The sequence below is a fragment of the Siniperca chuatsi genome, linkage group LG18, assembly GCF_020085105.1.
Source record: "Siniperca chuatsi isolate FFG_IHB_CAS linkage group LG18, ASM2008510v1, whole genome shotgun sequence".
Taxonomy (NCBI): Eukaryota; Metazoa; Chordata; class Actinopteri; order Centrarchiformes; family Sinipercidae; genus Siniperca; species Siniperca chuatsi.
The window spans coordinates 7384939-7402801 of NC_058059.1; the positions used below are offsets into that span (position 1 = coordinate 7384939).

Here is a 17863-nt window from a genome sequence, read left to right on the forward strand (position 1 = left end):
GAGGAACCACATTGTCTCCATTAGTAACACAAATACCCCAAATTTAATAATAAAGATTAATAATCTATTTAAGTGTGATACCTCATGCTAAGAAAGCCAATAAGTGCAAAAATCCAGCTTGAGCTGTGAGGCTTCATTAAGATCATTATCTGCAGACAAGAAAACTATACTATAATACAATTATAATGGCAAGTATAACTGAGGCACATTTATAAAACCCCAGATAAAAGTGCACAGTAATATACAGTATGCCTTTTGAGAAATAAGGACATATTGATTCTCAGAGTGGTAGATGAATATAAAAGCACATCACCGTCTGATTAAGTGTATAGTGTATGTGTTGGTTTATCTCACCTCCCCTCGTTGTACACAATTTGAACTAATAATTTCTCTCATTTAGCGTTTATGATTCCTCCATGTGATTGTTGCATAGGACCTGTAATCATCACATAGACAAATAGTCCATGTCTGTCATCTTGTTATCAGTCATTGGACTACTCATGGCTGAATTTGCCAAATTGTCTGCCTTTTGGTGTCACCATTGACCTAATTTTGTATATCATGAATAGTTGTTAAGGTGGAGGTGTTCTCTTTCTGGATAAGTTGCTACGGTATCTTGAATTACTTTTTAACCTGTTTTGGTTTGAACTGTAACGCCCCATTTAACCTACTTCCTATAGTAAATGCAAAAAACCCCTATACAATGATATGTAGCAGAGCATATACACAAACCTTGGATCCACTGTCTGTGAGCAGCTCATTCTGTTATTAAAACCTAACAAGAAGAGCTGACCTGAACCTCAATTGACAAGCAACCACAAGATGTCACCACTGAGAGGAATTTGTGTGATCACATCTGTAGATTTCTGATTAGAAATTAAAATGTGAAGAAATAGAGACCAATTTATAGACATTTGGCCTTCACTCCTCATTTTCCACCTGATAAATGAGAGCAGAAACAGAACTAAACACACCTGACTATATGCACTGTACTGTATTGATGTTAAACTTCCCAATGACTTCTTGTGCCCTAAAATGGGGAAACTATGTAAAAAACTTTTAATTGAATCAGTATCCTTTAATCTCAATGCACATACAGAGAGCAGAGCACAGACACACACACACAAACATACACCAAGTGTCATTGACAAGGACTTTCAGGACTAACTGTTAATTCCTACCAGACCTCTCTGGGGAGTCATGGTAACTATTCACCAGGCCATTCTTTCTTTAATAATCGCTCACTGACAGAGTGAAACCTGTATTTGTTCAGCCTGTACTTTGGGTTATAGTTTAGGTTTGCAAAAAATAAAGATTTTTGCAGTTATTTAGGATATCCCTTGAAGTACATTATGTTGTGCTTCATTGTGCTTTGGAGTATGATTTGGGATGCTTTGAGGGTCTTTGGTCATCCATTACTGTCACTGAGCAGTTCTTCACATCCTTGACGAGGTGATTGTTATTCACAACATGTCTATGAGGATTCTCAGTCTTCGAGGTCAAGAGATACAGTAGAAGTTGCTCTGTTCAAAGTCAAGAAGCACCATTGATGCTACACAGCAAGGTCCAGCTGCCTGAGACTTACTACTTCTGGAGATGTTCACATCTCACAAGGAGATCCAACCCAGACCAGAATTAAACAAAAACAAGTCCCATCAGTAAGATCTGCAAGCAAACACAGGAGGACTTCACGGAGTTCACATCTGTTTCACATAGCAGTGAAGATCTGGGCTGTCAAATTGTGCCCCAGCAAGACATTCAATTAAAAAACTTTGACAGTAGACTGACAAACAACTTTGTTTATAACAGTTTCCTGTATATTGTATAGCAGATAACAGGTATGTAGATCACATATGAAATGCCATTATGGAAATCTATACCATCAGTTACATATTCTATCATAAACAGTTACATTGATTCTGTTTTTTTTTTTTTTTCATGTAATAACTTTAATAACCAGAATTTTCTTAAAATCCTGTTTCCATGAATACCCAAGTGGTGCAAATCTCAGTCTCTGGAGGCAAATGAGTGTTTTTACTACTTTTAATCCTACCAAATGTTCGCTCTCATTTGCCTTTCCAACTCTTGAATAATTTGCTAAAATAGAATAGTGTAACATGACAAAATGTATGTCCAAATGATGAATAAGAGCCTAAAACAGAAAACAGAATTGAAAATGTGGTTGTGCAGTCATGTTTCAACAGAGTTTGCCTGCTTCATTACAGACACAGAGCTACAGCTCTGCTCTCAAGAGACCTGCACACTATGTTTCACAGCACCTATCTATGTAAACAATAAAACCCCTTTGTAATTGCATTACAAATGAAGTTACAATGAGTCATCCCACTGGACTCACCTTACACATTTGTATAGTTTCGTGACCAAACCTTAAAGCTAATCCAAGGATTGATAAAATCAAGTAAAAGACACAAAATGTGATTATAGTTTTGGCTGAACATCAGGCACTAATGTTGCATAGGTAATTAGGCCTATAATGGAATACAGTACTCATAATCTAGGATATGAGTTATGTATCTAGGATAAAGGTCAACTACTGCTGTGTCATCTTTTGTGCAGCTGTGTAACAGCTAACTGTATATTCAGCTAAGCAGTTAAACGGTTTGTTCTCATTTGGGCCTTGTTGAGACACACATCTGCTCTGATCAGGCACCTACAATATTAAACAGGCTTATACCAACAAGTTCTTCTCAGTTTAGTTTGGTCTAGTTTGTTCTGTTTGTTAGTTGTGGAAAACAGATATGAGCTTGTAAGTTTGAAAAGAGCTGCACACTCAGTTAATAGAAGATCAAGTTCAGGTTTTGGACAAGTGGTGATTTGCTAGGGATACATTGTATCAATTACAATTTCTTCAGCAGTTTGCTTAAAGTATTATAGCACATCACAAGGGCTGATTACTTCTGTCATATGACACCAGGTTAACAGAAAGACATACTCAAGACTGTGACAGCCAGATTCAAGTCATTTCAGTACCATAATGAGTTGGACAAGAAATGTTCTGTTTATAGTTATCCTGTGATCATCAGGGCACTGATCATATAGTATCATATAGACCACCCAGGTGTACATTCAGGGAACAACCTAGGGTGTGATGTGATGAATTTATTTTAGGAAACTTTGCAAACAAGATTTTTGGCACTTGGAAATGCTTGGGTGTGGCACATATTTAAAATTGAGCCAAACTGTGTGACCTCACAATCACATTATCATGAAACTCAATGTAAATTAAAGAAGAATGAAATCCTGGATGAGGTATTAACTCCCTGTCTATAACTCCAGTGGCATTTTACCAGTTATAGTCTAATTTTGTATGCCTTGTCTTAGACAAAGGTCATTACAGAATGCAAAAGGTCGGTCTGACTGGCCCATATATGGCACTACAGTGCTGTGTTGATCCACAGTTCCCATAGTACTGTTTAGCTTTCTCTGTAAATAATTAATGTTACTTTTTGGTACATTTGTTCATGTGATGATTTTGTTAAGTTTCGTTTTTGTCCATCCTACAGTCTTGTCTTACTTTTGTTTCGCATTTATTATCACAAGTATGTCTAATGCACATTTTCTCTGTATTCACTCTATGATTTTGATTTCAAAATAACCATATACCGAATATTTTCCAGGCACAAACAAGTTTAATCCTTGACGAGTTGATAATGACACCCTGATTAAGGAATTTACTGGGAGCATTTGAAGGCAACATACTACGCCGCCTACGCCTTTGACGAATCGCGCAGGAGCCTGGGCGCCTCCCACCCTCCGTGCAGAACTGAGCCGCTAGAGTGGAGACGCACACAGCGGAGTTCAATCCATCTCTGCCCGCAGCTAGCTAACCCCGCAGCAAGGCCACTGCGGGAAGATGGCGACGGAAAAACCGAAACATGAAGGAAGAGTTAAAATTGGACATTACATTCTCGGAGACACACTCGGAGTGGGGACATTTGGAAAGGTTAAAGGTATGTCTGACTGTCTTGACGCTTGTGCATCATGCCAACTGAAAGATGGTGGCAATGGGAGCTTTTAGCTTAGCTGCTAATTTAGCCTGCTATGAAAGCTAACTTGTCGCAACGCCAGGAAGGTACGTTAACACACTTGTCGTCCTGCTAGTTAGCTAAACTTGTTTGTGACAAACGTGACGTTTTAGGATCTAGCTGCAGTTGCTAGTGACAGCCACACAATGCAAGTCTTATGACAATAGCTTCTTTTTAGCCACTTATATTTCAGTTAGCGTCGGTTGCGTTGTGAGCTAGCCAGGGAGCCACAAGTCGCTTGTCAAGACAGACACCGGGAAGTAAACCCTGTTGGTGTTAGCGCTAGCTGCTATTAAAGAGGAGCATTTTATTATCCCGATTCGTGTCGTTTGCTCTTCTCTCATTTTAAACACAATATAAGAAAGTTCTGCAGCTCGGCACTGCATTTCTCAACTCTGCCCTCCTTATGAGTTGTATTTGCCATCCTATTGAAGAGTCAATAATGCTTTTTGATGTGTGTGGGGAGGGAGTGGGGCAAACCCAGCCCAATCTACGCCCAGTGTTGTCAGTGGAGAGGGCGGTACGATTAGTCAATATATAGCTTTGCTTGTATCAACACGTATTGGTTTAAAATACCTATTGGATATCAGAAAATGTCTATTTGTATTTGCTCACATTTTCTTTTAAGATGTACTCCAATTATTGTCTGATGTGATAGTTAAAAGGATAAAACCTCTTTTGAAGGCTGCTTTCTGTATCACCCTGTAGTGCTTTTTGTCTCCTAGGAACACACGATTAAGCCCTAATATACCCAAATGAAGTGAACCAACTAGGCCCTCTCCAGAAAAACAACCACTAGCTTTGTTTACAGTCAGTTAATTCCCAGTGAGTCATATCTCTGCACTAAGTTTTTTGTTGTTGTTGTTCTAAGGAAGAGGACCACAGTACACTGGAGTTTCTGCTCTGTGATTATGGTCTTGATTACTGGAGACTTGGTTAATAGTTAACTACCAGCACAATTGGTAAATCAATAGCAGCTGTTTACTAACTCCTTTAGTGTCTTCCCACCATCCATTGAGATGTTTATTTCTCTTTTTTTTTTCTGGTAGATTTGTTCTGATATGCTTTGGGTATGTTTGCATACTTTTCTCCTGGCTGCTCCTGTTGCATATCGCTGTCATGTGAAATTCTTGCAGCATCACTTATGCTTATTTTCACTTAAACTGAAGTACATCTTCACTTCAACTAAACTACATCTTTGGGGTTTAGATAAATTTTAAAACCTTTTGGGTTGGGGAACCCCCTTCAAAAGCCACTGACTAAAGCACGTCCTCAAGATAAAAACAAGCTGTTTGGATTGTTTTTTTTTTCATTAGTTAATAGTTTCTGGTCTTCAGTCTTGAGTGTTGTGGTTACAGGCACAAGGATATTACAGTGTTTTGCAGATGCACTTTGAGTTCTTCCACAACAGAGCTGCTGTAATCTGTCTTTCCATATTAATAATAGATCAAATGACTACTTGTATATGATTTTCGTCGCTCCTAGTGCTGACTCCACAGAGAAATATCACTTGACTCTGCAATTCCCCTCATTGTTATAGAGCATGTAGGTGTCTTTTAGCTCATTGTTTTGTTTTTCCGGTCTTCAACTTTACTGTTTTGGTTCACTGTCTGGTTCTCTTAGCATAATTTCCCAAACTGACAAAGTGAGCGACTAGCTGGTGAACATAATGGAGTATTTAGTAGCTTAAAGGCCAGATTTTTCCCTCAGGAGTTTGTGGAGACCAGACCAGAGCTAACAGGAGAGTGTATATTGGACTTACAGTATATTCATCAGGTGGACAGAAACACGACTCCCAATGAATGCTAATGTTGCTCTGTGTCTGCTGGATGTGTAAATAAGCAACTGTTGGCTAACATGTTCACCATGTCAACTTTATAAGGTGATATGTCAGTGTGGCGTTTACAGCTTGTGTCCACTGCCCCTAAGTGGCCAAAAAGTCAGTTTCTTAGTTCCTGAAAAATTGAACATAGATACAAGGTTTTCATGTCATAGGAACATTAGTTTGCATTATTCCATAATATTGTCTCCTTTAATTGTGCTACTTTTCATCTTTTATATGTCCTGGGTTGTTATTGGTATTACTCATGTGCTCTCATGTTGTTTTATTCTGCAGTGGGCCAACATGAGCTGACCAAGCACCAAGTAGCGGTGAAGATCTTGAACAGGCAGAAGATCCGCAGTTTGGACGTGGTGGGAAAGATCCGCAGGGAGATCCAGAACCTCAAGCTTTTCAGGCATCCTCACATAATTAAACTGTAAGTCCTAGATTACACCCTGCTTGCTGCACCATAATCCCCCTGCCGCCACATTAATGCCACCCACCGAGCTATTTCCAGGCTTTAATGGTGTGTTTTAGAATATATCCATCTAGGACAATACCTGTCTGACCCAGTCTCCTCTCATTTCAATCCATGGCTCATTCTGCTTTATTGCCTGTTTTGGTTATCCCCTCTGTTGACCTTTTTTTTAACATAAAAAAAGTGCTTTGTGACTGTCTTTTGTGATGCCTTGCTGTGTGACCTCTTCTTCTTAAATTTAGTATTCACTAAAAGCGTATTCACTTTGTATTCAGAACTCATGGGTCTGTTAAGTGCAGTTGTAATACAGCAGGAAATAATTGTCACTGCCGATCCAAATTTGTGTTTTTGTCAAAGCAAACATTTTCTGTCCTGTTTTAAATAGTTTATGGCACTGCTAACAACATCTACATGTGTTGATGCAGATAGATATACAACTGCATGATTTTTGAGTCATTGTTTAACATCACATATCTGAACTGACACTGTGACACTAATTGGAGACCAGCTCAGTATGCTGTTATTTCTTTAATGCACAGGTGCATCAAACAGAGATGGTAACCACTACTAGCCTGAAGTAAATTCTGTTTGGCAACACAAAAATGCTGTGGTGGTACACTGTTGCTGAAAAAGTCACTGATCTAAAAATATAGTTGGAAAATAGCGGAACTTCCTGCCTGGTGTGCCATGTGAATGTCCACAGGGGCCCAAGGCCACATTTAAGGGGTCATTAAACTGACCAGGAGGTGTGGCTAATTGCCTGAAATACCAGCTCCATGTCATGCATGCACAAGAATGTAAACTCTGCTTTGTGTGTGAGAGAGAGCGAGAGATCCCATCTTTGACAGGGTGCACAAACACTGGGGCAGAGTGCGTAGCATTGCCTGTCTGAATCATGTCTAGTGAGGACAAATAGAGAAATATAACACAATACTGCTTCACTTGGTTTACAGGATGTTTGTAGCAATCGTGACACATGCGATGAGCTGTTATTTAACACCTGTCACGTCTGCTGAAAACTTTGGTAATTTTAACTTTGAGACATGTCTGTTCTTGTGGACGGTACCACAATCATTATTGCACTTACCTTTAGACAACCATGTCAATTATGTAGGGGATTTCCTCGGATCGATATGCCCTCTGACCCAAACTAGTACTGTCAAAATAATTTATTTATGTCTACTACTCTACTACTACCGGAACATTTTGGTAGCACACCAGTTGCTGTCTATCAGCTGTAGCCCGGTTAGCCAGGTTAGTCAAGCTCATGAAGCGTTGCTGCCTCCGAATAGTAAACACAAATGAGAGACCAGAGCTGGAGGATCCTCCTGTGACATTTAGATCCACTGTATGGGAGCATTACGGTTTCCTGGTTAGTTAAGATGGGCAACTACGAGTGTCAAACTGTATGGCGACATTGTTCAACTGAAGTCAGGTATGTTGGTGGAAACACTTCAAATGTCATCTACGACGGCATCACCCGACTGTGTTGATTAGTGGAACGAGACAAAAACAGACTGGAAGGCAAGTCCTTGCCCCAATAGCGTTCAGGTAGCCTCTCACTGCAGATTCGGATCATGCCAAAGTAATAACTAATGCTATAGGAGTGTTTATCGCAGCAGATATAATAATAATAATAATAATAATAATAATAATAATAATAATAAAACTTTATTTATAGAGCACAAAGTACAAAGTGCTTCACAACAAGAAAAATAAAATAACACAGTGAATGACGAAATATGCGATCATACTCGGTCGTACAGAATACAGAATTTAAGCATATGGTCAAAGTGCTTGAGCCCCGCTACAGTGTTTCATTTCAGTCAGTCCGATGTGCCTTATTATGCCTAATACAGTATTTAAGTGCATTAACTGTTACAGTAAGAATCATGACCAATGAGCTACATTTTTTAAATAAATTACAAAAATAAATTTTTTTGTTTTCCCTGCTGTACTGAAAACGTACCGAACCGTGAATCTTGTGTACCCTTACACCGCATACAATTTTGTGATGGATGGACTAAAGCTGGTGGATTGACGATAAGACAGACAGTGTTTTACTACAGTATCTTAAAGGTGGGGTATGTGATTCTGGAGAAATCCAATACCATGACAAAAACCATGATATAGAGCGAACAACGACACAGCAAGTAATGTAACTAATGTCTGCTACGTTGTGGGTTAGCTTAGCTAGGTTGTGGATTAGCAAACTGTCCCTCGGTCCAAGCCACTTTGTTTATTTCCCATTTACAGAGCCAGGGCTGTGTACAAACACCGGAGTTTTTTTTTTGTTTTTTGGGGGGGGGTTTTCAGCACACACACAGAATGGATAGCTAGCGGACCGTGAGGAGATATTTGCTAAATTTGACAAAAAGACATATATTGGATTAGAATCGCATACCCCACCTTAACTCTTAATTGTTTTATTTTAGTATTTTAAAACTTAGGGATTCAGAGCTTCAGGGGTTACAATGTGGTTTCTGTGCTGATAACATATATTTCAGTTGTCATGTTAACTTATTCTGCTGCTTGATGTTGATAATGACAATCACAGGGAGAAATGTGGCTTATGTGCAAGCGTAGCCACACAGCCAATGTAGTGTAAATAGATGGAGGTATGATGGGTACCAGTGTGGATTGTGAGGTGCAAGAATTTCTCACTAAGCCTGGGACTAAAAGTTTAGGCAGTAACCAATAGCTCATTATTAAGTCAATCAATCAAGTTTAAACTAATGCTGTTGCAACGTTGGCCATCTGCAGTACTTTTGAGTATTGATGCTGTATTTCATACTGTCTCCACACAACATAGATCAAACCACAGATGTGCTGTATCATAGATTAATTTGTGGTATTTGTAGTTAGTAGTGTTGTTGCTTGGAGGCATTAAGTCTTGATTGTTTGAAAACTAAAGATCACTAAGTAAGGGTGCTTTCACATCTGTAGTTTGTTTAATTTGGTCTTAACCAAGTAAGGGAGGGTTGTTCACAATCACCAGAAGGATTTAATAGTAGTTTAGTGTTTAGATTCATGAAACACACGAAAGCCAATTTGGCTTTGTGACCCTCCTCCTGGCCCGGGTTGAAAGTGTGTTGGACACTGCCCTAAACATCATTTATAAACATTTATTTACTACTGAACAACAATTGAGGGAAAGGAAAAGGGGCGGCATGCATGATGGTGAAATGAAACACAGGTTCGTAAAGTATGTTATTTGGTGCCTTTTTATTAAGGGGTATTTTCGTAACATCCAGGCATAAAATACCAAGATATTATGTTTTAGTCATATTGTTGCTCTGCCATTTTACTGGAAATGGAGCCACACACACGCCAGGGGCCTCAATAGGTTTTGTGCTTATTTTGGTTAGACATGGGGAACACAAAGCTTTTTCCTCTGGCCGCTTTTGATGTTTCTACAATACAATTCCACTGTTGGATACCAAATCCAGGAGATTTGATAGCACGTTCCTATTTTTTCTTTGTACAAATGATTAAGTATTAACTCATAACTGTCTATATTTGAGCAGTGTAATATCCACTAATTGTTGATGACCCATTAACTTTGTGTTAATGTCTACAGGTATCAGGTTATTAGCACCCCTACAGATATCTTCATGGTGATGGAGTATGTCTCAGGAGGCGAGCTCTTCGATTACATCTGCAAAAATGGAAAGGTAATACCCTACAATACTGGAAAATTTCTTATAGTCTGGTATAATGATGCCCCACACTTTCTTTCACCCTTTCCATCTTGTCATATGTAGCAGATGTTGTATATTTTATTATCAGTGAGGGGACCAGAACACAGAAGTGCTTTATGTGCTTGGTGTTATTGGCAGCCTTTGGTGCGGATACAGTAACCTGTGAACCAAAAACCAACAGCGGCTGGAAAAGATATCAAAACACAACACAAAGCGCTGCTTAGTCAGCTGTGATGGACTAACTGATTCACAGGGAAGATCTCACCTAATGGATCATTTCTGCTTTGACAGTTGGATGAAAAGGAGAGTCGTCGGCTGTTCCAGCAGATTATTTCAGCAGTAGACTACTGCCACAGACATATGGTGGTGCACCGAGACCTCAAGCCTGAAAATGTGCTGCTTGATGCACACATGAATGCCAAGATTGCAGACTTTGGTAAGTGTGTCTCAGTCCCAAAATCGAGAGTCTTAACAGGTGACATTATTTTAACATGTAAATTATGGACACAATAGTACAGGACTTTGTTCAGTAAATCTAGATTAAATGTACCACGTGGAGTTTTTGACCATATACTGACCTTATTAAGCGCATTGGGCATCGGCCATACGTGACTGACCCACATTAAATACAATTTCTTTGTCAATGTCATTATAAAATGTAGTGTTTCCACTATTTGCTCATTAACTATTCACTCATTAAGTCACTGCAGCTGGCTCTCTCAGTTTTTAGTGGCACAGCATCCCTGGCCTCATGTTATCTTACTGAAAATAATTCCAGTAAGTTCCACGACTGCGCTATACAGACTTTAGATTTGGGGAAAGAGAGAGAGCTGGTATCAGATCGGGAATTAGTATCCCCTGAGTTGAGGTTTTGGAATTGGTATTTGGAGAGAAAAAGTCGGATTGGTGCATCCCTAACCACATACATGCACACAAGGATGTACTCGCACACACACGATAAAATATACATTGGAGATGGTCTAATTGTATTCCACTGATCGACAGTTAGTGGGGGACATTAGCCAAAGACACGTAGTAATGTGCCAGTAAAGGCAAGGGAGAAGATAACAGCTAGTAAACATGGATGTAAACAATCCAGGTTTCAAAATATTTTAAAAAATCAGGAAATGTTGTATGAGGAAGAAATATAGTCAACATGTTTGTTAAGCCTCAATGAATACACACAATGCCTTATGGTTAGAAACGCTGAATTTAAACATAACTGTTTCTTCACAAGAAAACTCAGGCTTATAAGTAACCTCCTAAGTCTTGCTAAGCACATATGCAGAACTTGTCACCTTATATTTCTCATGCAAAGTGCTGAATGTTGTTGTGTCGTATCTTAAGACAGTCCACTTTAGCATACTTTTTCCAAATTCTAATGAGTCCTTATTGAATCTTTTGCATCCTTATTGGATCCATTGATTTATATTTTGTCATTGAGGAGAAGACTTGTCATTGAGTCTTGCTGGAAGACTTGAACTGCAGTAGCTGTAGAAGCTGGAATAAACAAGACACAATGGGAATAATAATTATTTCTACTTTAGCATTTAGCTAACGAAGACTAAAGAAATCGTGGCTTTACCTGTTTAACACCATGTTGCACATACTCAAAAATGAGTTGCACTGGCACCAGCAGGATGAGGTGGAGCCCTCATCAGATTTTACTTTGACATGATGTACGGCAGACGTGTATAAGTAAGGGACTTGTAGTTTAACTTGAAACCAGGTCCAAAGTAGAACCAGCTATAAAAAACCCAACCCGTGCCATGCCATCAAAATAATGACATGCTTTAGTGCAGTATGTACATAATACGTTAATGTAGCTATAATCAATATTTTATAATAATAATGTATCAAATGACAATGTGAAAACAATGTGAAAGGGGTCGCTCGTAGTGATGAACTTACAGAGAATTATCACCTGACTGCAATTCCCCTCGGCTTTACAGAGCTTTATATCGAGTTTCAGCTCGTTGTTTAGCTGTCCGGCCCACAACTTAACTGTTTTGTTTCACTCTCACCGCTCTCATAGCTTCGTTTTTGGCTGCAGCAAGCAGCTGTTTTCATCAAAAAAGCTCCAAATGAATGATAATGCTGCTACATAACTGTAGGATGGTAAATAAGCAACTGTTTGCTAACAAGTTCGCCATAATCAACTTAAAGGTTGATGATATGTCATTGTTGTGTTCACAACTTCTTTCTGCTGCCCTTAAATGGGCAACAAAATCAGTAACGACATATTTAAATACATGGTCGTTTGAAATACACGTGTATGATATATAACAGTGTATAATTCTGTGCAGGTTTATCAAACATGATGTCAGACGGAGAGTTCCTGCGAACAAGCTGTGGTTCTCCAAACTATGCTGCTCCTGAGGTCATCTCAGGAAGGTAATGTTTTCTTTGCCATCATTAGAAGGTGACATTGACACAGAACTTTAAGCATTCTCCCATTATGTTGCTATGAGATGTTGTTGAATAACCAAAACCTAGTAAAATGTTCCTTTCGTGATTACAGGAGTGTTTCTTTTTACTCGTCCTCAGGTTATATGCTGGTCCAGAGGTAGATATCTGGAGCAGTGGGGTCATTCTCTATGCCTTGTTGTGTGGGACACTTCCCTTTGATGACGATCACGTGCCAACACTCTTTAAGAAGATCTGCGATGGGATCTTTTTCACCCCACAGTATCTGAACCCTTCAGTAATAAGCCTCCTTAAACACATGCTGCAGGTGGACCCCATGAAACGAGCCACCATCAAAGAGATCCGGTGAGCCTGCCGCGATTAATTACACAGTCAAGTTATTGCTATAACCAACAGCTTTTTTGGGGGGGGGGGAGACACATGCTGCATTCATGGTCTGTGGTTTGCTTTACTACAAAAAGAATTTCTCCATCCACAGAGAGGATGAGTGGTTCAAACAGGACCTACCCAAGTACTTATTCCCTGAGGACCCCTCCTACAGCAACAACATGATTGACGATGAGGCCCTGAAGGAGGTATGTGAGAAGTTTGAGTGCACAGAGGAGGAGGTCTTGGCCTGTATATATAGTCGCAACCATCAGGATCCATTGGCCGTTGCCTACCATCTCATCATTGACAATCGTCGCATCATGAATGAAGCCAAGGATTTCTACCTGGCGTCCAGCCCTCCCGACTCTTTTCTAGACGACCAGCACCTGACCTCGTCTGGTGCAGCTGTGACCGGCGTTATCAAGCCCCACCCTGAGCGTGTACCCTTCCTCGTGGCAGAGACTCTTCCCAGGCCTCGCCATACACTGGATGAATTGAACCCCCAGAAGTCCAAGCACCAGGGTGTTAGAAGGGCCAAGTGGCACCTGGGTATCCGCAGTCAGAGTAGACCCAATGATATCATGTCAGAAGTCTGCCGTGCCATGAAACAGCTGGATTATGAGTGGAAGGTAAGGAAGAATATATATATATATAAGAGGGGCACATAGGGGAAAATAAGATGGTGCTAAGTTAAAATGCAGTAAAATGAAATGGGGTCACATATTTAAGTTGAGATCATGTTACTAACAATTTGTGATATCAGAGTACCTTTAAAGAGGTAGCTTTATACAGTCATTGTTTCTTCACACCTCACAACACCCATTCCAGGTTGTGAATCCTTATTATCTACGTGTGAGAAGGAAGAATCCGATTACTGGGATGCAAACCAAGATGAGCCTTCAACTCTACCAGGTGGACAGTAGAACCTACCTCTTAGACTTCCGTAGCATAGACGGTAAGTTTTAACTATCATGTTCTGTAACAATTACATAAAAATGTAAGATTTTGCTTACATTTACATATATTAAAAAATAATCGAAGCCTTAGAATTAACAAAGCTAGTCATTGGTTAAATTGTTCAATAAACCTGAAATTTAAAAGATAGTACAAAAAAGAAATGGTAGTTGTGTTATTTAATAATAATAGTAATAGTCTCATACCACTTACATACAGTTTTGTAAAGTTTATAACCTTTTAACATTGACAAAATATTCTGGTAAGCCCTGAATTCTGCTCCCTCTATTTAGGTAGTGTTTTGCTGTAGTACGCTGCATCAGTGCAGTATTCATAAATGATTGATTCAGGGTTGAGGGCTTGGGCTTTTGCACCATCTGTGTTGGTGCGCAGCTGTACCTCAAAGGAAAATATGAGATAAGAGTGTTGTTATAGGCCATTAACGTAGCACAGGCATGCTGTGTAAAGTGTATGAGACTAAATTTTGACTTCAGGCTACAGCAAAATTAGCCACAGTGTTTATGTTGAGCTGCAGGTGTAACTGATGGCTTAGAGGGATTGAAGGCTGAATGAATTTGAAATTAAAATCAAAAACTGATTTGTTTAGAAATGCAGAACATCGAAAGCTGATTGTTGAGAAGTTATACAGGGTTTCTGTTAGGGTGTTTCATCAAATTAAATCTAAGACTTTTAAGACCTTTTTGAATTTTGTGGAAAACATTTTGTCTTGTTTTATTCAGATGATATGTTGGAGACAAAATCTGGAACTGCTACCCCTCTCCGCTCTGGGTCTGTGGGCAACTACCGCACCACTATTAAGAACGATGTAGATGGGGCAGACGCTCCAGCTATATCTAGCCTTGTGCACTCCACCAAGGCCGCAGAAGGCTCCTTAGCTTCATCGTTGACCTCATCCATCGACTCAACGGGAGGGGGGGACAACGCGACTGTCCCTCGACCAGGAAGCCACACCATTGAGTTCTTTGAGATGTGTGCAAATCTTATTAAACTACTTGCACGATAGCTTGCAAAACAATCGCTAGCCTTTTTTCCTCTCCGAGTGTCTTTATAGCAATAAGCATGCAACCGATTCATGGCTCAATTCATCCTGGCTGAGGATGAAGTGATTGTTCCATGGCACTGATGCAGGTTAGTGTTCCCTAAGCAGAAGAGATGTATACTGGGCTGGCAGGGAATGGAAGGGATTACTGTGAAAGATGAATGACAAGCTACTTGATAGCTAGGACAGAACAACATTTAGGAGGGGGTTTTACAAATTTTTTGATCAATTTAATAGCAAATGTCCACACCTATACATATATGCGCAAGTGATTACACTGAATTTTCTGTACTGTAGCCAGTGAGCACTGCTTTCCAGTACAGAGAACAAGATCAAGTTTTTGCCTGCAGAGAAGGAAGCCACACGTTGCTGGTTGGGTATTTGGGTGGCAGTCGTATAGGATGCAGGAAGCACTTTTGCACAAGTATCTTTTATTTCCTGCTGCTCTTGTATTTCTCTCAGTGGGGATCAGAGAAGTGGTGCAGATGTATCGGGGTGCTGCACTGGCTATAACTTGGGTTGTCATGCCCATCACATTCATTGGACTCTGAAGAAGTGCAATGACCCTTGTATTTCTGTCTTGTGTCAGGGACAAAAGAATGCGTCATCAGATTTATGTTTGGTTTTATTTTTTGAGAATCTGAGTTGTCAGAGACTAAATTGTCATGGTTTTGTCCTTGTTGTAAAAATTTGTTTGAATTTGTCTGTCCCCTACATTTTTATATATAAAGACGTGAATATATTTATCAGTGCGTTAAGTGGATACAGTGTTGGTTCTGTTGGACTTGGAATTGTTTTTTCTTTATTGCATTAAGATCTATTGCTGGATGGTATATAGTTTCCTTTTTTACTGTCTGGTTTTTAAATCAATATCACAATTTTGTTTCCTTCAATCACGATTATTCTGATACTTGATTATCTTTCCAGATAAATATAGCCTGCTTTTACCATTTAAGAGGTATTTTGCCATGACAGTCAAAATCTAAAAATATATCATTTTCAGTGTCACATATTAAAATGACAAGTTGATTTTGACTTTTTTGTTGTATTTTCTCTTTCTTGTTTTTTAGATTAAGAATTAGGATTTGAGTATGATTACTGAGTGAAATGCCTTTTGCCTACATTCAATTTGTAAATGCCAATTCATCACAAGTGTATAGGCCTCAGGGCTCAATTTGAAAATGAGTAGTAGCAATTACATGCAGTGCGTGCACAATGTCTGTTGGCAGGTGAATACATCCAAAATATTGCCATTTTTGGATATGTTTTAAGTTTTGATTGCCCACACATTCCCTTGAAGGTTGAACTTGAAAAAAGGTTTACATATGTTTAAACCTGAAACAAACTTGTGAGCTTGGAAAGTCCTGCTGAATAGATCACAATTCTGGAAAAAAAACATCATACACACATTAAAATCATTAATGTGTGGATGATTTATATTTGATAAAAAATGTCAGACAGAACCTGATACTTGCAAGCTCACAACGTCTTAGATAGGTCTTTAATCACAAGTATGATGCGTCTCCCTCCATTTCCTGTCTTAAAGTTTTAAGTGGTGTCTGTTGTTTGGCTGCCTTATCATTATCAGTACTGTTAATCAGTTTATATGTCAGTAAAAGTTTGAATTCAGTGCTGGTCAGACTTACTGGCACCTTTTGCAATTTTAAAGTGACAGTACACGCCAAAATCAAAAATACATATTTTTCCACTTACCTGTAGTGCTATTTATCCATCTAGATTGTTTTGGTGGGAGTTGTCGAGTTTTGGAGATATCAGCCGTAGAGATGTCTGCTTTTTTTGGAATATAATGGAACTAGATGGCACTCGGAGTTTGAAAAATATGTGTTTTTGATTTTGGGGTGAACTGTCTCTTTAAGGGTTAAAGTCCACAAATTGTTTTGTCAGTGTTGTTAATTCACAATTACTGTTTGTTTAAAATTAATTTGGAATTACAAAAAAGGTTGCAAAACTTAAAATAAACATCTGATTATGTTGTTGCCAAACTATTGTAGACATCAGTAACTGCTACCACATTTTAATTGTGGCAATAGAAAAAAACTTATAAGTAAACTCTCATTTCATCATCTTCATTTTTGTCTTCAGTCAATTAAACCAGGTTTTAAAGAACTTTGCATGTTCTCATTGTAATATCAAACACTAAAAAAAGTTTTATTTTATTTTTGTTAAGGTGTTAGCAGTTGCTGAAGTCTAGATTTCTAGTATTTAGCCCTCCACAGCTTTAAAAATCAAATATATCTCATTTGTATAAATTATTTTACATTTCAGAGATATAATACAACAAAAATTGCCAAGAGCGACAATAATTGTGATTATCTTGTTTCTCTTGCTGTCTTGCGGGCAGGTTTGGACTGAAATATTTTGTTGATAATTGACCTTCACATCTCAGTTTTAAAGGGACCGTGCACCCCAAATTAAAAATACATATTTTTTCTCTTACCTATAGTGATATTTATCCATCAAGATTGTTTTGGTGTGAGTTGCTGAGTTTTGGAGATATCGGCCGTAGAGGTAAGAGGAAAAATATGTATTTTTGATTTTGGGGTGAACTGTCCCTTTTAAACTAGAGTTTATAAAATATAGAGATCATGGTAAAGAATTACACACTATAGTCTTGGAAAGATACTGTAAAAGTCAACATTTTTAGTTTTAGAGGGCAGTTGCAAGTTCTGATTACAAAACTTTTCATGGGTTTCATGATGGGTTTTGTAGGAAAGATGAATGTGTGAAACCATGACCTTTTTGACAGCTTATGGAGTAGTGTCCTAGTGGACTGTTAGCAGATAAATTCTGTCAGTCTCTCTGAACCGCTTCAAAGAAATATTGTTCTATTTTTGTTTGATGTAAAGAGACCCTATCAGATTGACCAGTGTAAATCTGAATGGACAGTGTTGAAATCATTTGTATACACAACTGCCTAATAAACTGCTAAATTGCACACAATTCTGCTGAAGATTCTGTATATTTCTAGTCTTTTGCCAGCTTTGA

General features: G+C 38.8%; 1 protein-coding gene across 1 annotated transcript; it reads left to right on the forward strand.

Annotated features, from left to right (window-relative positions):
* The first annotated feature begins 3718 nt into the window (after positions 1–3718).
* Positions 3719–17818, forward strand: prkaa1 (protein kinase, AMP-activated, alpha 1 catalytic subunit). Its single transcript, XM_044175461.1, has 9 exons — positions 3719–3971; positions 6163–6304; positions 9927–10020; positions 10339–10483; positions 12354–12441; positions 12595–12819; positions 12953–13472; positions 13672–13798; positions 14538–17818. Exons 1-9 carry the CDS (start codon positions 3875–3877, stop codon positions 14819–14821), a joined length of 1722 nt encoding a protein of 573 aa, XP_044031396.1. The 5' UTR covers positions 3719–3874; the 3' UTR covers positions 14822–17818.
* The last annotated feature ends 45 nt before the right edge of the window (positions 17819–17863 follow it).